This window comes from Anopheles marshallii, chromosome 2 (genome assembly GCF_943734725.1).
Source record: "Anopheles marshallii chromosome 2, idAnoMarsDA_429_01, whole genome shotgun sequence".
Classification (NCBI taxonomy): domain Eukaryota; kingdom Metazoa; phylum Arthropoda; class Insecta; order Diptera; family Culicidae; genus Anopheles; species Anopheles marshallii.
Genome location: NC_071326.1, coordinates 44,252,218 through 44,274,952, shown reverse-complemented (window position 1 = coordinate 44,274,952; position 22,735 = coordinate 44,252,218). Strand labels below are relative to the sequence as shown.

The 22,735-nt window shown below is 43.2% G+C and overlaps 4 protein-coding genes across 4 annotated transcripts; 2 read left to right on the top strand and 2 right to left on the bottom strand.

Annotated features, from left to right (window-relative positions):
• Positions 1 to 7,195: 7,195 nt before the first annotated feature.
• Positions 7,196 to 8,682, top strand: LOC128708709 (methionine synthase reductase-like). Its single transcript, XM_053803688.1, has 3 exons — positions 7,196 to 7,291; positions 7,361 to 7,501; positions 7,561 to 8,682. Exons 1-3 carry the CDS (start codon positions 7,196 to 7,198, stop codon positions 8,680 to 8,682), a joined length of 1,359 nt encoding a protein of 452 aa, XP_053659663.1.
• Positions 8,683 to 8,945: 263 nt separating this feature from the next.
• On the bottom strand, positions 8,946 to 9,998 carry LOC128708342 (coiled-coil domain-containing protein 137). Its single transcript, XM_053803315.1, has 3 exons — positions 9,904 to 9,998; positions 9,242 to 9,827; positions 8,946 to 9,173 (listed from the first exon to the last, which is right to left on the bottom strand). Exons 1-3 carry the CDS (start codon positions 9,996 to 9,998, stop codon positions 8,946 to 8,948), a joined length of 909 nt encoding a protein of 302 aa, XP_053659290.1.
• A 481-nt stretch (positions 9,999 to 10,479) lies between these two features.
• Positions 10,480 to 11,950, top strand: LOC128709201 (methionine synthase reductase-like). Its single transcript, XM_053804185.1, has 3 exons — positions 10,480 to 10,569; positions 10,640 to 11,038; positions 11,099 to 11,950. Exons 1-3 carry the CDS (start codon positions 10,480 to 10,482, stop codon positions 11,948 to 11,950), a joined length of 1,341 nt encoding a protein of 446 aa, XP_053660160.1.
• A 6,118-nt stretch (positions 11,951 to 18,068) lies between these two features.
• LOC128706995 (serine/threonine-protein kinase PAK 1) lies at positions 18,069 to 19,667 on the bottom strand. The gene has a single exon (XM_053801940.1). The coding sequence runs from the start codon at positions 19,665 to 19,667 to the stop codon at positions 18,069 to 18,071; it is 1,599 nt and encodes a 532-aa protein (XP_053657915.1).
• Positions 19,668 to 22,735: the final 3,068 nt, after the last annotated feature.

Here is a 22,735-nt window from a genome sequence, read left to right as displayed (position 1 = left end):
TGACCACCGTTGGATGCCTCGTTTTAACTTCCCCAAATTGCGTTACACCGTTCGGCAGTAACAAAGGAAGCAGTAACACCGCTACCGATAACGCCTCTCGCCTGGACGTTGAACAGTTTCATCTATCCACTTGAATGCGGCACACAATTTGGATAAATATGGAAGTAAGGAACTCTTCATGAAGATAAAACGATTAACATGCGCTAAACGCTTATCCGGGGAAGTACCTGATTAATGATTATGACGATGATGGGCATGGTGAGTGTGGCGTTTCGTAACATTTGCCCAAAATGCCTCCATCCTCCCGATGACACTGGACCAGTTGGTTATGAACCGGACCAAAGCGTAATTACGCCTCTTACCGTGTCTCGTCATTTTGTGTGCTTTGGAGTGCATTTTTTCTTGCCTCTGGCATCTGGTGCTGCTGGTTGAATCTTATCACGTGCGGGAAAGATATCACGTTCTATGTTTCACTCACCACCAAATCGAATTGTGTACTGTATTGTGTAAAAATGCGCATTTCAGACTATCCATTCGGTGACCCAATTCTAAAGACGTTCGGAGAGGATTGAGATTTAGCAAACGGTGCTACACTATCACAATGCCGAACTTTCGTAAACGTGTTTTCAATTGTACAATCGCAATTGAACACGCTGAATTGGTCTTGCTACATTCCAGAAATTGTAATCATGCTAAGAAAGATAAAGGTCTCCGGCCCGCCCCACTTTACTAGGTCCACTCAATTCAAGATAAAATATCTAACATTGCTAACTTAAGAGGTCACAAAAAAACTTGAGGGTTGATCTTATTAGTTATTTTGTTAAAACATTGTTTTAAGATATCCGCTTTTTAGCATTTGCAGCATTCGTATGGTATTGAGGTTTACTTTTTGAGGACTGTAACTTAATTATTATCTGAATATTGATCGAGTATCGAAAGATTGTTTTGCAATGTTGCATAAGATATTCATGAAACCTTAAGCTTTAACAACCATGCCTTAACAAACGATTTGAATTCTTCGAACCTGCCGATGGTTGTGGGAAGAGACTCTTGATCAGGCTAGAAGAGACTCATGCTGAGTCAGCTAACCAAAGCTAACCCGACCTTTTTGCATTGGTCCAAACACTATTCTTCAAGGGATCAGGCCTTGTTGTTCAGTAGTGGCTGCACCGAGCTTCATATGGCAGGTTTGGTATGAAATCCCATTCAGATTGCTCCTGGTACGTGACTAACATAGGTCTAGTTATGCCTACGTACTGCAGACAATAACCAGTACATCCTTCTCCCTTCCTTAACAACCTGATGACATCTAAGGCCTGCTATTCTTGGCATTCTTTGATGACTTTAGCTACCGTTAGTACATAATTAGGCCAAAAGGAAAGCATTCCGTTATAATTGTATATAATAGGTGCTGAACGAAATAACCAACCGTCGATCCGGTGTGATGACTACTATGATGAAATTATGGAAACAATGGCAACACTGTAATACTGCGATCTTGGACACAAATTCTCAACAGAGAGTATGAATAAAGATGCTCCATTTATCGTGTAGGGTTAGAGAGCAAGAGTATTTTCTGGTAAAGGCCCCGGGAATTCTTAATCTGTTGAGGCCAAACACGGGCCTGACTACCATTCCGCTTTAGGTCTCTCCAACGGTTATCCGGCACTGGTCTGGAGATTCTTGAATTTTTTGAGAGTCGATTCGTGATTTAATTGACTCCTCACTGAAGAGTCCTGAAGAGTAAATGACACTGCTCAAAAGATTCATTAAGCGCAACATTAGTCTTCTTTCCTTACACACGTTCTCAAAGTTCTTAAAATGTTGTGTCGTCCAATGCTACAACCAGACTGTTTAGACCATCCTATCTGTTGCTTACAATAATAATGTTGCTAGCAATAATAAAAAAATAAATGGTTTGGAAAAAAAAGGAAACAAAACAAACACAAGTTCGTTAACATAGGGAACGCGCGAAACAAACAGCTAGGCTCGCTATTTCGGAAATTGAGTCGCCCATTCCGCGATAAAAGTAGAATCGAGTTGCACCTTAGATCAGCAGAACGTTCAAAACATAAACAGCCCGGCAACGCTCGGTTATGCAAGAGGCGCAAGAATGCGATGAGCCCGATTAACGCGTACGAGGCGTATTTTTTACATGCGCCAATATCTTTAAGAAAAACAGTATATAAACCATTGAATTTTATCAATAAAGAAGCTTAACATTGTTAACTTTGGAAACGAACAGACGAGTCGAGTTCAATTGGACAATCTTGCCTTGACTTCCCTTCGGATGTTGGCGTGATACACCGCGTGTATCGCACCACTCTGACGGAAGAATTAGTAAGAATTCTATCAGCCGATGCTAAATCCACTGTCAGGTACTAGATGACTAGCCTGTCCGTCCGATTTACGCGAAACTGTTAGAAACGTCCAACTTTCCAACAAAGCAAGAGGCTACCGCGAGAGGCTTCTAAAATAATCGACGCTCCTTCGCGTGGACGATTAAAACTGTGGAATTAAAACTCCGGTTTTGTTACCTCGCAGCGCAACACTATCTGAGCGCATCAAATATGTTACACGCTGGTGGAGTCACACCACGACCGCCATTATCGTTCACTCGGTAGAAACAATTAAAACTCAAACAAAATGATAACACACTACTTGTGCCCAGTTTTAGCTTCACATTTCCGTTTCGTTGCTTTCAAAATTCATGCTAATAATACCTATAATGATGATGTTAAAAATCGGAACGTCTGGCGGGACGTCGCAAGGGTAATCTGCCATTGCAGTTTTGTTGGCGAGCGGAAAAACTGAGCTTTTGCAGGATGAATAATTAAGATAAGCGCATGTCGGTTTGGATAGACCACCAGTCAGATGTGTTGTGATCTACAACGCTTTGATTGTTGGCAAACGATAGTGATACGTTACGGACGTGGCGTATGTTACATGTCCACGGCTGATCGGTTGAATAAGAGAGTAAAATTAATTAAATTAACCAACTCACATTCACTCGGTCTACGCAGCATAATAGCCCAGCAACGTCTGGGGCAAGAATGAGGGCATTAGACCATCTGGCTTCTCATTACGAGGGTGGTGGCGTTCGACAACTTTTTCTTCCGGCCATGAATTCGCGAAACTTTCGATGTTTAAATAATGCTAAAATAGCGCACAGAAGGAGCAATGTGGTGCGTGCTACAGGTTGGGCAAATCAATCATTTCTTGCCATTACTTCGCCTCTACCGTAGCGTCGCTTTCAGAATCGCTTCAGTTGGTTCAGTATTATGCTTTGTTTTTTGTTTTAAATGCTATCCGGACAGAGGGAACTAAATGTACGCTTTCGGTTGCACAACCAAGGGAAGTGGTAACGGATGGACTAAGCATTGCGTAGCACGCTTAATTTATTTCTTGCACTGAGACTGCCCACATTCGCATCAATATCCTGCAGGGCGTTTGTGTTACCTTAAAAATGGGATTATATATTTAGGCAATTTTGGGTTTGGTTTCGTCGATACGTCGATTGTGATTCTAATGGTGTAACACAGCAGCGCATTCATTGGCGTCTGTCCGACTTACTGAAGCAACAACCAATATCAGTGTACAAAACCAATATTCCATCAAACTGAACCTACTATTAGTAGTGCAATTATGTTTTAAAAATCATATCTGTTGATTATACAATCAATAGGTCACCATCAATTCAAATATGCCTACATTCCAACGACAAACGATTGAAGACGCGCAATAAAAATTTAAGCTCTTCTAAAACATCTTATGAGCAGCAATTGTCAATATACCGTCTCAAGGAACCTAGTGTTTAACTGCCTGTAGTTGTTTACACCTTTTATCCCATTAAACGTGGAATATAAAGCTAAAGCTTCTCGCTTGACCTGTAGTGCGTGGACCCTTCATAGACCTAGCGTTAGGGCGCTGACGGTGGCTCTTTCTCCGCTCGGTTACACTTCCGTTACATCAGCCTCCGAACGGAAGATACCAAACATACGCATGTATACCGCCCTGTCAGTGTTTCGAATCACCGGGAGGCATCGGTAATGCAAGATGCAAGGCTGATGCAAACCAAACCAGGCGCAACATCCTTTTGGATTCGGAACCAACGCTTATGTGTTGCGTGCGAATGAAGATAATATCTGGATTTAGTTGATTTACTTTCATATCCCCTTTCCCTTTTACTCTTCGCCTTCGCGGTCAGTTGCTTTATCTTGATTAGATTCTCATTGGTCCACCCGAATTTTCCCAGCTCAAAAAAAAAAAAAACGGGAGAAGGAGTAGTGACACATGCATTTTCAATTTATCCATAAAGATGAACTCATGGATGAACATTAGCCGCGCCAGGTTGCCTAATTTTGTGATCGTATCGGAAACGGGAGGAGCTGAAGATCAACCCATCAATCTTCGGCGATCAATTAGATAATTGGCAATAATTTCATTTTCACCATTTTCGCTGTTTTTCATCGATCGTGCATTACGGATCGAACGTTGATAGCGACCGAAAGAGAGGACGAAAGATTTAAGAAAGAAAAAAACGCTTAAATAAAATTACCCTCCACAGCGCCACGAAGAGCCCAATCAACCGGAACGAGCATCGATCGAGAAACGATTGATTGATTTGATAAATTTGGTTTTTTGCGTAATCGCCTTTTTTGCATGGTGCTAACAGGCGGGAGATATTCTTATGATGGTTTATGATGAGCTACCATTAATATTGTTAACATAATTCAATTATCCTCACTCAACACGATGATGGCATTGACAGTTACAAATCGAGTTGTTACGTGATGTACTAACACTATCAACGTAGTTATCGCAGTTTACAACTAACGTGGAATATAATTGTAATGATCAACTAAACAAACAGTTTGTTTTGCTATTGCTATTGCCAGAATAGAACGACATAGAAGAAAATATAAAATAAATTAATTGTTTGCCACAATGTTGGCCGTAGATCTTCCCTTAAATACAATTGGAATAAAACGAAGCAAACCAAATAGAAACAATATTTAAAGTTGAATATCGCTAACTAATGCAAAAAAAATGAATTTATTTTGAATGACGATACAAAAAAATAGTAAAGATAATTGTAATAATTTAATTAATAATAATTGTGCGATAAAGTTCGCTTGAATCCTATGTTTAATAAGTATTCAGGAACAATGTTTTAAAGCCCCATCGGGCTGCCATACGCCAACTGGTCAGAATATTCACTATACTTACAATAGAGGTCCACTAAACCGCTCACGATCGTGCGCCGTCGTCTGCCAATCAATTATTTTGGCCTTTCTGGCGAACGAATCAACGCCATCACTCCATCTCAATTTGGCCCTACCATGCCTCCTCTGTTCATGTTGGCGACCTAGAAGGACTTTACGGGCTGGGTCGTCTGGTGACGTGACAAGTCCACCGGAGCCTAGCGAATCTAATATGCTGTACGACAGTTTGTTCGCCGTACAGCTCATAGAGCTTGTCATTGTATCGGCTCCTCCATTGTCCTTCCACACATATGGGACCAAAAAGCTTTCTGAACATATGCCTCTCCAACGCGACTAAGAGTGTTACGGTAGTTTTGGACAAAGTCCATGTCTCAGAGGCGTTATTGTCGGTGCTGTCTTTTGAACCAAGATAGTTGAAATTTTGTGGACGACTTCGAAAATGCGCTCACCTATTTGTAAGTCATTTCTGCGTAAGTTAGGATTTGTTTGCCGGGCCGCTGGTGGTGCCACCATCAACTTGGGCTTTGCCTCCTTAATCTCCAACCCGAGGTTTTCCACCACCTGTACAATCCTTTTTTTAATCTTCGCTATTGTCACTTAAAAATGTTGGCATTTGGTTTAGCTTTTCCGTGGTCATCATCTGTACTGACCTCGAAGTGTTGTCGTCAATGTTATTGGATATATATTTCGGTTTGAGTTTCGCCCTAAAAAGTTCTGTTGGTCGTCTCTGAGCGCCATTACGAGGGTGATGGTCTTTGGTAAAACGTTATCCTTAATCATTTGAAAAGAAGTTTTTAACCAAAAGCTTTAGGCGCTCCTTCTGCTAGATTACTTGATGGCCAACACTTTCACAAATAAAGTTCATCTTGTCTATGTACTGCTTCACTGTTTGGTTGCTTGTTTCAATTTCCAGGGAGAAGAGATCAATCTGACTTCGTTCTTAACCATTAAATTCTGCTGTACTATACGGCGATGTCTGCTGTCTGGTCACCCAACATTGGAGTTTTGTTTGGTAAACTGGTCTTTCTTTAAATGTTGAAATATATTATCGATGCTAGACCGGGGTAAACGAAGAAAGTAGTTTGACGTCTGCCGTGTGAAATATCTCACATTACCTTTTTAGCTTAAGAAAGCTCAATATTAATCTACATTATGCACTGACAACATAAATTGAAGGACTTGAAGATTTAAAAATAATGCTTCAAAGCTGTTTGGTAAGAATTATGAAAAACAGACAGAAGGTAAGTGGTAAGTCTAAGTGGTAAGTGGTAAGTGGTAAGAATTATGATCGATAGACAACTTACAATACAATTACACCACAACTGATTTTTTGAAACACGAAATAGCGAGGAATATGAACGGAATGCACCAACAGCTGATAATGTCATTCCTACCCCTCGGAATACACTGTCACGTTGACTTGTACGAACCTTGACAAGGTCCACACAACACACCTCTCTTTATTTACAACAATAGCTGCCGAAATAACGCGTCCGCTATTCGCACATCAGGCAGCCGCTACTCTGCTTAATCTTTTAATATAAAAATAATAGTTTTCAGGGTGTTGAAATAGTTCCCATTTCACATAGTGGTGACAAACATCATTTTAAAACCAAAAACAAATCTGTGTTTAGTGCAATCAACATTAAACTAAGTCCGAACAATTAGTCGTCCGACGATTAGGTTATAGTGAGTGAAAGGAAGCTTCTTTTTATATTTTAGATTATAAAATTTTGTTTAGTTGTGTACTGAAGGTGAATAATTAATCTGTCTGTTTCTATTATTTGCCATACTGCCGTCCTACCGTTTCATGATACTACCAGCAATAAATGTGTATTGAAGAAACGTTTAAGCTTTTACAAACTAAGTCACTACAATCCTTCCAAATTAGCCGAGATTGATTAGTAAAGACCAATCGTGAAGTAATCTCCATCTCCTTAAACACTCCAGCTACCATCAACGGTACAACAATGAACGTTCTGGAGCAATTCAAAGCGACGCCGCTGACGCTTAACAAACTACCAGCATCGTTCGTAGAGACGAATCTTTCCGAAAGTGGACAAGTGGTAAGCTGTTGTGATAATTGTAAGAATTGAAATGAAACATTCGCGTTCTTCGCATTTGTGGATTTGTAGCCGTCGGACCACTTGCAGAGCACCACAAGGCAACCATTCGGTTCGAGCAATGTTTACAAAACAAGCATTCTCCATTACCGCGTCCTGGCCGAGGGTGACGACGTGAAGAGCGTGTACGAGGCCGCAATCAAACTTCCACCGGTAAGAGATGCTTTTTAGGCAATGTACAAACTCCCATAATAATTCTCATCGAGTTTCAGAACATGGAAGAGGAATATTTTCCCGGTGATGCTATCGGAATTCTTACGTACAACCTGGCGAGCGAGGTGGATTATGTGCTGGACCGTTTGCATCTTCTCGAATCGGCTGACCAAACGTACGAAGTGAAGCTGACAAAACCGATAAAGAAGAAAAACCTGGAGTTACCACATTACGTACCAAAGTACGTCACCCCTCGAAGACTTCTTTCGGAGTGTTTGGACATTCGAATTACACCACGGAAAGGGTTGCTTCAGGCAATGGCTGTCTACACCGCAGATGAATGTGAAAAGCGTTTGCTGGAAATTTTAGCCTCGAAGGAAGGTTCCAACCTCTACAATGAGCTGATTCTGAAGAATGAGATGAACTTCCTGCACGTGCTGAAATACGTGGCTACCAGTAGGCCACCATTAGCGTTACTGATTGAACATCTGCCCCGGCTTCAGGCTCGACCGTATTCTATCGCGAGTTACGGACGGGAGAACCACATTCGTATCGGCTTTGCTATGCTGAACGATGGCCATGTTGGGATCACGACGCACATGCTCGAAAGCAAACTGCTGCATCCGAACAAATGGGACAAATATTTGTACATATACCTTCGCCAGTTGAAACCTGTCTTTAACTATCGCGAGGACGATCTCGAACGGAACATTATAATGATCGGCCCTGGTACTGGTGTTACCCCGTACATTGGCTTCCTGGAGTATCGTAAGCAGATGAAGAGTTCTAATCGAAAGATTAAGATGGGATCTGCCTGGTTGCTAACGAGTTGCCGCTACCAGGACCGCAACTATCTCTACGAAAGCGAACTGAAGAGTTTCATGCAAGCGGGTGTGTTGGATCGATTACACGTAGCTTCGTCTCGCGATGAGGATAGTCAGTACAAGTATGTGCAGGATATCATCGAGGATAGAAAGGAAGAATTGGTAGAGCTGCTGCTCGATGACAGCACCAAGTTGTTCCTCTGCGGGGAAGGCCGTACTATGCTTCCCCGCATTCAGGACACGATAGTGACGTGTATGAGTAAAGTGAAGTCCATACCCAAAGCAGAAGCAGCCGACCTGCTGGCGGAGTATAAGAAGACGGGGAGGTATCTGTACTATTCGATGATACGATACTAAGCGCATGGATCTCTGTTTGTGTGGTGATATGTGTAGAAATGGCTGTATAATACGAGAAGCCCATATTTATAACTGACAACCGCTGAGTAGTGTATAATAAACGATTTCGGACGTTCTACTACGTTAAACTTACTATTACTGGAATTTCAATCCACATTTTTGAAACTCAAGGAATAATAAATATAAATAAGAAAAAACGTAGTAAGGGAGTATAACATACCTGACGTAAGATTTCCAACGGTTGGAGATGGTGCACAATTTATTTATTGTTTTGGTTTCTTCTTCAATTGCCGATACATATCGATGACACTTTGCTGTTCACGTTCGATCTTCATTCGTGTTGCAACGGGCAGTTTCTTTCGTTTGCCTTTCAGATCTAATTTCGGTTCCGACCCCTTCTTTTTGGAAGTTTTCTTCGGGACCGGTTCTTCCTGCTCTTCCGTTTGTTTTGTTTCCAGTAACGAACTTAGCAATAGACCTTTGGATCCGGGCTGAAAAAACGAATAATTTAATTTAAAAGAACGTACCATATCATATTGTGTACCGATGAACAACGTACCCGTGCCACACCTTCCCTTGTAGCTCGCCGTGGCAGTGTGTGGAGCGTTGGCGGTTCTTTTACTACCTCACCAAAAGGCACCCGTTCGTATTGGTACTCTCTCAGCAACAGATCTTCTTCCTCTCGTTGTTTTTCTAACGTTTTCTGCTTCTTTTCAGTGATCAACGCTTTTTTAGCTTTGGCCGCTTCTACTGCTTTTAATTTTCGCGCCTTTGTTTTGGCTGCTTTTTCATCGTTAATCGTTTGCAACATAACATCAACTTCGATACCTTTCCGTTTAACCACACGAATTGCTCCGGTGCGATCATCGTGTTGCACCTCAACACCGAACTTGACTCCGAATGCGCCCTCTACCTCACGATCATGCTGGACTTTACTCGCACGCATCAGGAACGATTCTTCCGATTCCCGATTGCGCTTTTCAATAACCGTGTTGCCGATCCGCAGTTTTGGTTTTTCCTTTTTTTGTTTAATCCTTTGCCTAGGTTGATTGACCTCTTTGGTCAGTGCCATAAACCGCTTGAAACGATTCGACACCTCCTGTACATCGTGTTCCTTGGGGGGATTGTTGATTTTGTCTTTATTGCTATTGTACAAGAGAAATGGTGCGTTTAGTTCAGGTTAAGATTGAAAACTTATCTTGCTTGCATTCTATTACTTACGCTGCTTCTTTCTCGGCGAGCCGTTTCAGCGGATCACGAACACCATGGCGTTTGGGAACGGGGATTTTACGACGCGTTGGACCGAATCGTCCCATTCTGCAGGGGGTATTGACAAAACTATTGTATTTGTGAAACTAAAAACACCACGTAAATGCAGCAAACAAAGCAAATTTCGTGATTTAATCGAACAAAACAATCCGCGCACTAGTTTTCTTGGAGGAACCTGTTGAACAACATTGTACCGCATGTGAATGATGAGAACTGTCAAAGCAAACTTGATATGTTTGACAGTTTGGAACAATACCCGGAAAACCCCGGCAGGAAACAAATAAATTTCAACACTTGTGAAGAACTTCCCTTTCATTTCTTGTAGAAATTTACACGATTTAAATTTATTTCGTTTTAATATGTATAAACGACTCATACACATTTGGTTATTACAAACATACACACAATGGAAAAAAAAACATGAAAGCATCGTTTTGCTGGCAGCACTGCTTGACACGGACAACGTGACTTTGTTTTGTTTATGTTCAGTTTAGCTGCGAAACACGACGGAATTTTCGGACCGGCGGCATGTCTTCGGAAATTCTAACTGAGTTTGAAGGAAAAAAGCTAACATTGCCCGCACTTCCTTCGAATTTTATTGCTCTGGAAAAGGTCACAGTAAGGAAAACCAATGGCGTTGACTGGCAATTGCATAAAAGGTATTTTAAACATAAATGTGTTCCCGCAGGAAAGTGTACCACTACAAGCAGCACACCTGCAAGCAAATGTTCCTCAACCATTCGCCGCGACCGAAGTTGTTGAAGCGTTTGTCACCAACATCACAACGATTGTTGAAGGAGAAGATGTGAAACCTGTAAACGATTTAACATTTAAATACCAACATGACACAGGACATCGATTTTGGCCCGGAGATACGATAGGAATTTTACCCTACAACGCAGATAGCGACGTTGATTACATTCTAGACCGCTTGAATTTGCTGTCCCAAAGTGATAATGTATGTAATGTCGGGATTGACCCAACTTCAACCAAGAAGGGGGCCAAGATCCCGATGTTCGTGCCTTCTGTTGTAAATTACCGACGTCTGTTCAAGGAGTGTTTGGATCTGCATGCGGTTCCAAAGAAAGTAAGTGAACGGGGAATTACCTAAACAAACAAACCATATTGATACGCTATTTTGTTTTAGCTCTTGATACGTTCTTTAGCATCGTACACGACGGATGACGACGATCGACGAACCCTGGAAATTTTATGCTCAAAAGAAGGAAATTCTGCGTATGAGAAAATCGTCCTACAGAACGGAACGGGAATCATTTCTTTGCTGCAGCTAGTACCATCGTGTAGACCAACGGCTGCAATTCTTGTAGCACATCTTCCTAGACTAATGCCACGCCCGTACTCGATAGCTAACGTGTACCAAGAAGGAGACAGCCCTGCGGTACGCTTGCTTTTCTCGCACAATGCACATAATCCGGGCATTACCACTACATACCTTCGAGGATTGGAAAAAGGGGCAACGATATATTTTTACTTCCGCCAGAGCAGTGCGTTTGTGTACAAGGATATGGATGTAAAACGAAACATAGTAATGGTTGGCACCGGCACGGGAATATCTCCATATCTTTCATTTCTCCAGCTACGAGCAGAAGCTCTTGCAAAAGGCGAAACACTAGGCCGTGCGGAACTGTTTGTAGGATTTCGCTATCGTGAGCGTAACTACCTGTGCAAAGATGAAATCGAAGAGTATCTCAGGGCGGGCGTTTTGGACGCTTGTAATGAAGCCTTTTCACGAGATACCGATACTCGGCATAAGTATGTACAAAGTCAGCTGAAAGAAAAGCGTTCCCAAATCATTGAAAACATACGCAACCCCCATGCACTGCTTTATGTTTGTGGGGATTCGAAGATACTTTTGCCACAAATAACTAACACTGTAGTCGACATACTAACCGAAGCATCAGAAGCGGAAGAGGATATCAAAACGCTTATTAGTGGGTTAAAGAAGGATGGTAAATACCGCGAAGATATATGGCTGTAAGTTACATATATTGTAAATGTAATAAACTGCATGAAAACGATAGCTTCAAGCGATACGAATGCATGCATGAAAACTGTTAATGAATAAAATGAAAAGTCACTCCCCAATGTTTCGTGTGATATTGGTCATTAAACAAGGTTCAACTTACCAGGATCATTCCAGATATTGCACTACTTGCGACTGGTATCTTTTGTTTCGGATGATAAGTAATAAATAGATCAGTTGGACTTATTTTATCATCCTATCAAAAACTATATTCTATACATAAACGTTTTTAACAATATTGCCAAAAAAACACGACCCACCCACTACGATGGTTCCAGTGTTGAATGCTGTTTACATATGAATGATTGTGCATGGTTGCATCCACGTTGGAGAAAAGAAATACTTCAAAAAAACATTTGCTGCTAATACCGCATAATATCCTATATCATGTAATCGCTACACTGTGTATATTGTAATGAAAATATTCAAAAAACATTGTATATTTTTACGTTACGGTCTCCAATACACGTTTTATCTAAATGCCGGATTGTGCAGCCGCACGTGTACACACACATACACGCTTTACAATGCAGTATGTGGTACTAGACAAGCTTCGTACGTCAGAGAGTTTTCCTTTCACTTTCCCATTGCTTCGACTACACATAATTCTTAACCATGTAATACATATAAAAATACATACCTCCTTTATAAACTAAGGGATCAAAAGCAATTACTACCACATGGTCAGAATGTTTGTTCTACAGTTACGCATAAAAAGCAAGCTTCCTCCATAAGTGCCTATATCTCTTATCGGTAGATTGATTGTGATGGTTTGTGTGCTTGTAATGCTCTACCTATTTACACCTATTGGCAACAGCTGAAACGTGCGCTACACATTTATACACCTTAGTGAACATATTTCGCTTACCGGGAAACCAATACTTTCCGTTCTACGCTACAGTATATACAACAGTAGTCGGACATATACAGCTGGCAAACAAAAAAACAAAAACTCTCTTTAGTTCCCGTTGCACTGGCTGCTTATTCCTGATCGTGTAAAATGGTCAACTGCTGACTGGTTTGCAAGGGACCAATCTTTATCATCTGGACGGTATTCTGATCGTCAAAAACCTAAATATGGCCCGGGGATGGTTTCACTGTACATGGACGATGCAGACGTACCGCTTTAGCGTACAGTATCCAGGCACAGTACAGATAATGTGCGACGGATGAACCTATTTCTATTACATTAAACAAACATAATTCGCTGCTGTGTACAACGAAGCATTCTTGCGCGGAGAGCAGCAATTTTTGTGCCAGCGATTACCCCCGTGTTCACACTGCACGCGTTCTTTTTAACGACTATCAGCTGGTGGTTCTTCTGGTACTACCACGGGCACGTAACGTTGGCGCTGATGTAAGTGGCACTTTGCCCGCGGAAGACGTTACCGCCGTTCAATATGCGTTGGGGTTTTTATGCGGCCCTCCGATGCGGGAGTTTTTTTTTTATGCGAAACATGTGCAACATGTTGCTGCTGTTAAGGCGTTGGGGTTTTCTGCTTCCTCGTTTAAGGTTACACGCGGAGTACTATTGTTGTTCGATCGGGACACCTCAACACGATCGACGCGTAACCTCCAAATACTGTTCAAGGCAATCAAGCTAGATACTGGAGAGGGTGGGGGAATGTGTTCGAAACCGTATTTCAGTGTGTTTGCCATTGCCGTATGATAAACCCTCGGATCGAAGTGTTGTCTGTTATTTCTTTTTCTGCATGCTTTTACACAATTAAACGCTTTTCAGTTCACAACTTAACTGCACAATGGGGCGTGTTTGAAATAAGATGCACCAATGCATCAGATTAATACAGCACATCAAGATCGTTTCATATAGTGCGAATTCATGTCCGCTAACTGATAAGAAATAACCGGAAGTACCCAGTAACGCGTGTATAGCTGTGGTTGTGGACGAGTTAGGTTACACCCATGTCACCACTATTCCGAAGGAAGCGGAGTTCATTATTAGCACCTCTTGACTCCCGGCAGCAAGGCAGTCCTGTATGTGACAATGGTGCAACAGAACAGTTTTACCAGTTACTTTACTGTGCTTCAGCTTGTTATCTGATAACAGCTGATAAATAGCATTGCAAATCGACAACCGAGCGAGTGACGTTTACAAAATGGACCAAAAGGGAATTATGAAACTCTTTCTTTCGAATAGTCCACGATAGTGATGATGGTAACAGCCACAACTAACCATCTAGAGCGAAGGATGAATTTATCGATGACCACCGCCATCAACCCGGCGTGCCCTTCACAATGCTAGCTTCGAATTTTACTTATCTCACTCATTTTTTATCTAATCAGTTTACAGAATCATCAAGATCGTGCCACAGACACAGGAGAAAAATATAATTTGCGAGGGTGACCATTTCGTAAACCCTCTCTCTTCAACCGGAAATCTGAATTTATTCTATTCGGACCAACCGTTGAGCGGCTATTTCCTCACACGCTTCCTTGGACAATGCTTAGCTACTTTCATGTAGCAAAACTAGGACCAATCGCTTACAACGGATTGAACGAGCTGACTTCTACCATCACAGGGTTCCCAAACATTACCGGAGATTGTGGTGCAGAGCAGCATAAGGTCAAATTAATTTACCTCATCACCAAGACACTACACGCACGATTCCCTGCTTCCGAGTTCGATGCCGGGTGCCATCATCAGGGCCGCGGTGCCGTAACAGTTTCGATAGACATCGAGGCGTATTCTATGTGTGCGACCTGTAGGTGTCAGAGTCAGTGCACCATACCGATTATTGTTGCCATGGAGCGTGAAACATTAAAGCACCGTTTGCTAAGCGCACCATATAATCAACATGGCACGAATCACATTAGGAAGATACGGTAAAGAGAATCGTTCTTTACCGTGTCATCAGACCGCTAAGGTAATTGTTTAATTCAAGTGGATACAACAGTCAGAAACAGAAGCAAATTATTCCACAGACATTTGCGAGGCGCAAATCTGAGATCACAAAACATCGAGATATTTTATTGTATTGTATTTTTTTTTCTTTTCGCTACTCCAACCTACATTTGAAGCCAGGACGGATGTACTCACAAACCATGTGTTACGATGAATCCGGCCTACACCAACGTTCAAATATGGAACGGAAGCAGCGTACACAACGAAAGTGTTTTATTTACATTCCTGTACATTATCTTAAAAACCCCCACAATCGGGTGTTAAAATGGAAACACAATACCCCCAACAAAGTAAGATCAAAGTTCCCACCTTCCTACTCCACCCGTGATTGTGTGACCGGGTGACAAACTATAGCCACAATAGTCTTGTGGATTTAATTCATTTGATGCTTTAGATGCACCACCATTGGACAGCACGTCCATGTGTATTCTCTCCTGTCCGCGGGGACAAACGTAAGGGGTGGACTTTCAACGGATGAATCATCCGTAACTTCACGTTAGTATCCTCGTCGTCTCCCGTGACACTCGGACACGAGGTAGCGTTGCTCTGTCTGGGAGAGAGTGGAAGGTTTAATGCCGGTATTTTTGGTGAAAAACTGACGCTGACTCATCGGTATAACCATTGCCTCTCTTTCCACCTTACCAAGGTAGGTGAAACACTCTCAATTTCCTTACCACAGGGGGGTTTATGATTCCCGGTTCGGTTTGTAGTGATTTTGGTGTGGTGGAATAATCGTCTAATTGCCCACAAAATGTGCTCTCAAGTCGTTAGAAGTTTAGAGAAGATGTAATAAAACCAAAAGCTTAGATTCTTGTAAGCAGTGCCATTTTCTGTAAACGGAATCTTCAATCGTCAGTCTTTCCCTTTGCAGGAAGTGGTTGCAAGAAAGGAACCCGTAAAATAACCTTTCATTGAAGCCAACATTTGTGAAGGCAAATTATTTTTATAACACACATAAAACGCACATCAAAATTCTCTTTTTTCATGTGTACGTTTTGCGTCCCTTGCTTCATCAGACCGGGGCATAAAGCGCACTAGCCGCAGTGCATATGTTCGTCGTGGTTATATTGCTCTTCGTATTTAGAAGAATTTCACTCCAGCTGGCGACATGATGTGTCGTTTACCAGTCGTCTGCAAGATACGATCGTCTAAGACACGGCCCTACGCAGTAGCGATCTCTTCGACTCTTTCCCATTCCTCCATAGCCGCCACAGGCCGGATCCGAATGGGTTTTAGGCATTTGTTTTATCTGCTCGGTATGGATGGTTCGACCTTAAAGGCAAGAAAAACAATCTTACTTCTTTCTTGGTTGTAAAATCGCACCACCGTGCTAATGGAAATTGGCAAGAGTGTCGTACCTCGGCGCCCGCGATTGTACGATCGCGAACGAAACATACGTCACAAGACCACAACGGGTCTGGTAATGCCCGGCGGAATGAACCCGCCACCAACGTGATTTTCTTCAATGAGATGTAAATTTTAATAGAATAATTCCAGCCACACTACCAGTGCTTAGCGCAAACACATACACTCGCTCTCTCGCCTTATTTCGTCTACGTTGTAGCAGCGCACAATAACTGAACAAATGCACTTTCTGTGCACGTTCCACGACACCATCGCTCCCGGACTATTCCGTACTCTTTCGCGGCAAGAAGTGATGGATGATGTACGGTAACCATCAACTCCATCTCACCAGTACCACCGAGTGTATCAGACGTAAACTTGAAGGTTTGTTTCGCAGTGGCTCATTGAGTTGAACGCCAGTAAGCGGGTACGGTCTTGCAGGAGGACGACATCGAAACCATTGGCAGACACTAGTGAGCTTGTCGTCTTGCCATCGTCATCATCGAGGTCGTCGAGTACACCACCATCGCTAAAGTCTGGCAATGTCACTCGCACTCGACAGAGTGGGAAAGGGATGCTCATTTGCTTCGTATTCCTACAGCAGACGCGAGACGCGCTTTATTTCATTTGCTTGCCTCGTGGCGGCGATGGTTCCGGCTAATCACAAGCGACATTATTATCGTTCTCGGACTTCTTCACACACCAGAAATGTTTCAAACGCGGGGATGATGGCGATGGTTCCCCTACTCTTTGCCGATGGTGCGTTTCTTCCGTTGCTCATTCTTTTTGGCAATGGAATGTTACTATTTACTCTCATATTATATGTCCGCACACATCCCAACCCAACAAACAGCAGCATAAGAACAACCTATCCATTATTGACGACGTTTCGGTTCACACAAAACGTGAATACCACTTCAATTGTAGTGTAACACATCAAGTCTAACAGAACTATCAAGTGGCAGTGACGCGATCAATGATCGTACGCGTGAAACGCATGCATCTAGTCTTGGATTGCTGTTATTACTTTTACTAAAACCAAATTCCAATCCAAAAAAGGCAAACATTTACTTTCTTCGCCCATTTGAGGAATGTATGGGGGATCCATATGTTTCCTAAGCATTCCAGCCAGCTTAGGCGTGTACGAGCTTGAATACTGTTCCATTGTCGCGCTGCAAATGCAGATCGTGTGGCGAAAAAGGGTCACGCGTTATGATTGATTGTTCCGTTCTACATCGAACCAACACCGAATCGAAGCCAGGCATACATGTCCGTCCGCTCACGCGGGACAAACGATGGACATCAGCCCTTATCATTTTACTGCTGTACCAGCACCGAACCTCTGACACGTTACCGCTATCAATGCTCCCTTCGATCTCTCGTTCAGCGAATCTAATGTAAGCTCTACTTTTTCCTTATCTTTAAGCTCGTTGACTATGGGGTGTGATTTGCTGGACCGCACGGTGGCGCAACACAACATACCGTGGGGTTATTTTTTATGTCCATCCTTCCGCTGTACACGGTATACTTTTTTCAAACCCAAATTTTGCACCAAATGGGCCCTGCTGCGTTTGCTTTTGGCTCTACGTTCCGTTTTTTCGTATCACCGGATTCCTTTCCCGTTGTTCGGTGTAAAAAGGCACTAAATCTCACAGCCACATACGGCAAAAATGTTCCTCTACTCACGATTCTACATCTGACTTTTGTTTTCGTTCGATCGTTCCGTTCTAATCACACACAATACCGTTACCTGGAAGAAGTGTCGTACCATATCCTTCGGCATTCGTTCGGAATTGCAACCGCCGCTCAGTTGTCCCGCTTCAGCAACCTCCGGGCGGCCTTTATCAGTGGCGTCAACGTCCGCAGCTCCATGCAGTCCTGCAGGAAGGGATGCCGCAGCAGCTCGTCAGCCGATGCACGCATGTCGACCTCCACCTGCAGGCAGCGGTCGAGAAAGTCCTTCAGATTGTCCGACAGCTTGTCCCAGCTTTTGATGTCCGGTCGACCGTTGGCCGCAATCAGATAGAGCGCACGCAGCGGTGCCTGATTGAGGTACGGCGGTTGACCCTCGATCATCTCGATCGCCATAATGCCCAGTGACCAGATGTCTACCTTCTTGCCGTACTGTTTGCGCGTCACCACCTCCGGCGCCATCCAGTACGGTGTGCCGACCATTGTTTGCCGCTTCTCGTCACCCTCGATGTTGGCGCAGAAACCAAAGTCGGTCACCTTTACCGAACCGTCCATGCCGAGCAGCACGTTGTCGGACTTGATGTCACGGTGGATGATGCCTTTCGCGTGCAAGAAGTCAATAGCCAGCAGCACCTCTCGACAAACGGCCGCAATCTGTCGGTCCTTCATCACCGTTTCGGTGACGACGTCGGTCAGCGGACCACCATCCATATACTCGAGAATTACCCACAGCTGGTCAACGTTTTCCAGGTAGTATGCCTCCAGAAAGTTAACCAAATTCTTATGGTTAAAGTCCTTCAGCACGTTTATTTCGTTTAGTATCGATTCCTTCGACGATTGGTTCTTCATGTCGATCGTTTTGATGGCCACCTTCGAGCCAGTGTTACGATCGAGCGCGATAAACACCACCCCCGATGCTCCCTTGCCCACCTCGACCGTCTTCTCGTACCGCTCCAGCGGATCGTTTAGGTTACAGATCTTCTTCAGCTCGAAGTAGACCTGTTCGTCGCTCTTGGGCTGTCGGGTAAGCTTTTCCTTCGGTCGCAGTATTAAATCACTATCGGCTGGTTCGGGCTCCTGGTCAAGGCTGTTGTTATTGTTAACGTTTGTGCAGATCGCATAGGAACTTTGGTGCGTGTTCAGATGGGGAACGTTGTGGATGATCATCGTGTCGCTGTTGCTAACCGAATCGATCAGATGCAGATTGTCCATACCTTTGTACACCTTGCTGGTGTAGTTCTTGGGCTTTGGTTTTAGCAGTGGCTTCGGCGGCAGGGTCATGCTTTTTTTGGGCAGCGGAGGTGGTGGTGCCTGTGGGACACTTTCGTTCTCTTCGCTGCTTCCCGCCAGCGAGTCTTCGCTTTTGTGCGTACTTTTCTGATCGAGAAACTGTTCGATCGATTCTGTCTCCTCGTGGATAGCATCTTCCGTGATGAACGGCTTGAACGGTTCGGTCGCTTCCTTCTTTTTGATCGAGTAGCTGTAAAACTTTACCGCTTGGTAGGCCGCCTCCGGATTTTTGCTCTGTTCGTCGTGCGTGATCAGCGCATCCATCATGCGGATCCATGATTTCGGTAAACCCTCCAGGTGACCCGTTTGCTGGTTTTTACTAACGTGCATCCCGTGCACAACGTTCGTCGGGAGACCGATTTCGGAAATTTTGTTCCGCTCGGAATCCTTCGCCCGTCTGCTACCGAAAATGTTTTTAATCATCTTGTCCGTTTACGCTGTGCTTCGGTTAAAAACGAGAACAACCAAAAGGGACGGTGATACCCTACGACGACAATATGTGGGTGGTAGTATATTTCCAGTACAATTCGCTACACGGTAACTCGTAGCAAACACAATAGAATCACACCGATTGGCACCTTCACAGCTAGTAACCTGTTCCACGCATTAACTTTTCTCTTTTCTGTTTAATATCACACGCCAAATCCAATTGGAAAAGGGGGAAAAGATCACTCCCGAACGCACCACACTTAAAATGCTGCTCCGGAGGAAGCAGCACCCATTCACACCAGCAAGAAAAACTGTCTCACAACGGTGCTTATCGCAGCGGAGTGCTGGAAATATTTTCTCGGGGATTCACGCACGAACACGAAAACGTAACCGCACCACACCAATACACACATTAACGCCACAGTGACAATGCTAGGGCGCCGTCGTTTTATGCTTTGAGCTCGTTAAACCATTCCAAGGCAGCACGGATTTATGTTTCATCGCATGGTGAACCTTTCTCTTCACACACTGCCCGCGAGGAACTTGGAAATAATGCACCGAGTGGTATGACGAATCATCGACACTTTGGCACAGCCCTACACAATCCGTAGCAAAGCATTCGCCTGTGTGCGTGACTTCAACACGATGCACATTTGACAGCTTGACAGCTGAGCAACGAAGAGGGCATTTGCTCAGTAGCCCAATATTTGAATATTGACAAGCGATATCTAACATTCGTTGAACGATTCGTTAGAAACAAAAAATATATTCTAAATACATAAAGAAATACATTAATACATTTTCCTTCTCCTTTTATATGGGCAAGATTTTATGTTTACTTAACTTAAAGTGACGATTAACCTTGTATGTTAGCAACAGTTCGAATAAACACTATGCTAAATAATTCAATAATCGTAAGAAAAATCTGTCCCTACCGGGGATGGCGAATATTACCAGCGAAGCCAAGGTCCCAGGCAGGATGTACCACGATCCGAATGAGCTGTTTAATGCAGCTAAAAGAGGATGCGAAGACGAAGAATCAATTGACAATTGTTTTGTTCTTTCCAGTTCATAAATGAAAAAAAAACTTTTTCAACGTTCTTAGTTAATTTTCCTAAAACCATTAATCAACGATGTTGTATTGTGAAATATTTTTCAAAAAATTTCAAATTATCTTCTAATTATTATTCAAACCTTCGCTTTTGACTATGCACAGATTGTAGCAGATTGACAGCTTGCATGAAACTTGCACGCAGCAATATTGAAGAAACTCCACTGTGCTACAAAATCAGTTCTGCGATGCTGCTCTAGCTATGTAATTTGAATATTCTGTGAATCGAATATCGAATATTCTAGTGATCTGGGAAAATCTTGTCGTTACAATTCCATATAAGTATTTGAGTTGTGTTACACAATGCGTTATAATTTGGGTATATCTATGAATGTCCTCCTTCTAGAATGATTGAGTCGGGAAATACCTGCATGAGATGGTGTTTTTTTCAAAAATGGAAACAACAATTTAGTTCTGTGTCTAGAGTGAAGCAAAGCACACTCATGAAGGACGACCTTCATTCTTAGTATTCCGTGATTGTGAAAAGGAGTGCAATGATTTGTAGTCTTGAAGAGCAGAACAATTGTGTGATTACAATATTGCAAAAGGTTTATCTTACTGTCATTACATACTGTCATCCACCACATAACTCACCAATGGAACGTAAAATATGTTGTAACACATTCATTCGCTGAAAAAAAAAAACAATAGCACAGCTTAGCACGCTTGATCGGTCACCCTGGTGGACACGTTGGCACCGGTATCGCTACCGGCAAAAGTTCAGTAGAACCATTTCCAGTTCCCGAATAGGTCAACAGTTACTCATTACCAACGAGACGGCCACTCGAAGCTATTAGTGGAACGATGCGGTGCACCAATTATTTCATTGATAATTACACTCGGCAAGAACCGCGCCGCATCGACCGGTTGTTGGTGGTGGAAAATTATCCCGTCCAACTATTCCCCGAGACTGCACCGATTGTCATCGCACGCGGTTGTCCTTTTTCACCGAGACCAGCAGGGGAAAGGCTAACGGGGATTCGTTTTAATTCCGTTAGCGAAATTATCAGCTGATCATGAAACAACAATTTATCGAACAATATATGGAGATGAGATGAGAAAAAAAAACACAGCAACTGGTGCAAGAATATAAATGAAACAAACTCGTTCCATAGCTAATGGGACCGAATGAAGATGGTGGCGGATCGGCAAGACTTTACCGATGAGTCCAGATCGAACCAGATCGGTCCAGCACAAAATGTACGAAAGTTCCGACCTCTTTTCTTTTCTTGTGGTTTTGTTTTAGTTTACACCGTTTTAAGGTTTGCTCCACAAAACCGGAGGGATATTATGACATGTTTGTTTGCGTTGTAAATATTTCTTCAACTCAACAAAATTTGTTCACTAATTCCAATGTTTCATTATGTCTATACTTTTGATAAATTATTTAAAATGTGATGCGAATGCGCATGTAGAATTTAGAATGAAATGATTTCCAAAAACACCAATGTAGCTACATGTAGTAAACCTGCTTGCATGCAATGTTCGATTCAACAACAGGACTTTCAAACTTTCTTTTGCCGATCGCCCAAAAGAGCTTTGAAGATCATTTCCTCCCCAATACTGCCTCCACCAGGAAGATGTAGAAATTGAGGATCGTTCGTGATACCGCACGAGACGTACGCAGCAGCTCCAGCGAGAGCTAATCTCAGTGGCCGGAGAGCGTGCGGAGAGCGTGTGCGGCCAAAGAAAACCGACGGTGTTCACGGCCACGGAGAGCAAAACCATACCAAACAAACAACATCGCAACCCCAAACACCGAGTACCGGGCCCCAAGGGAACGGGGAGAACGGAACAACAACGACCAGCGGGAGTGGTGGGGCTGGGAAGGTGGGAGGGGTAGGGGGAAGGGGGTGGTAGCGCGAACTCCACCCGATGCTATAAATGCACGCAACTGGCAGACGAACCGTTTCAGTTCCTCCGTAGCAGTGCGACCTCGCGAAGCGGTCGT

Bases quoted from the DNA above. Each gene is read 5' to 3' on its own strand.
- LOC128708709 (XM_053803688.1), top strand. From the start codon at position 7,196: ATGAACGTTCTGGAGCAATTCAAAGCGACGCCGCTGACGCTTAACAAA. The intron at 7,292-7,360 runs GTAAGCTGTTGT...GTGGATTTGTAG, and splicing joins TTTCCGAAAGTGGACAAGTG to CCGTCGGACCACTTGCAGAG. The intron at 7,502-7,560 runs GTAAGAGATGCT...ATCGAGTTTCAG, and splicing joins CCGCAATCAAACTTCCACCG to AACATGGAAGAGGAATATTT.
- LOC128708342 (XM_053803315.1), bottom strand. From the start codon at position 9,998: ATGGGACGATTCGGTCCAACGCGTCGTAAAATCCCCGTTCCCAAACGC. The intron at 9,828-9,903 runs GTAAGTAATAGA...CTTGTACAATAG, and splicing joins CTCGCCGAGAAAGAAGCAGC to CAATAAAGACAAAATCAACA. The intron at 9,174-9,241 runs GTACGTTGTTCA...TCGTTTTTTCAG, and splicing joins CAAGGGAAGGTGTGGCACGG to CCCGGATCCAAAGGTCTATT.
- LOC128709201 (XM_053804185.1), top strand. From the start codon at position 10,480: ATGTCTTCGGAAATTCTAACTGAGTTTGAAGGAAAAAAGCTAACATTG. The intron at 10,570-10,639 runs GTAAGGAAAACC...GTGTTCCCGCAG, and splicing joins TTGCTCTGGAAAAGGTCACA to GAAAGTGTACCACTACAAGC. The intron at 11,039-11,098 runs GTAAGTGAACGG...ATTTTGTTTTAG, and splicing joins TGCATGCGGTTCCAAAGAAA to CTCTTGATACGTTCTTTAGC.
- LOC128706995 (XM_053801940.1), bottom strand. From the start codon at position 19,667: ATGATTAAAAACATTTTCGGTAGCAGACGGGCGAAGGATTCCGAGCGG.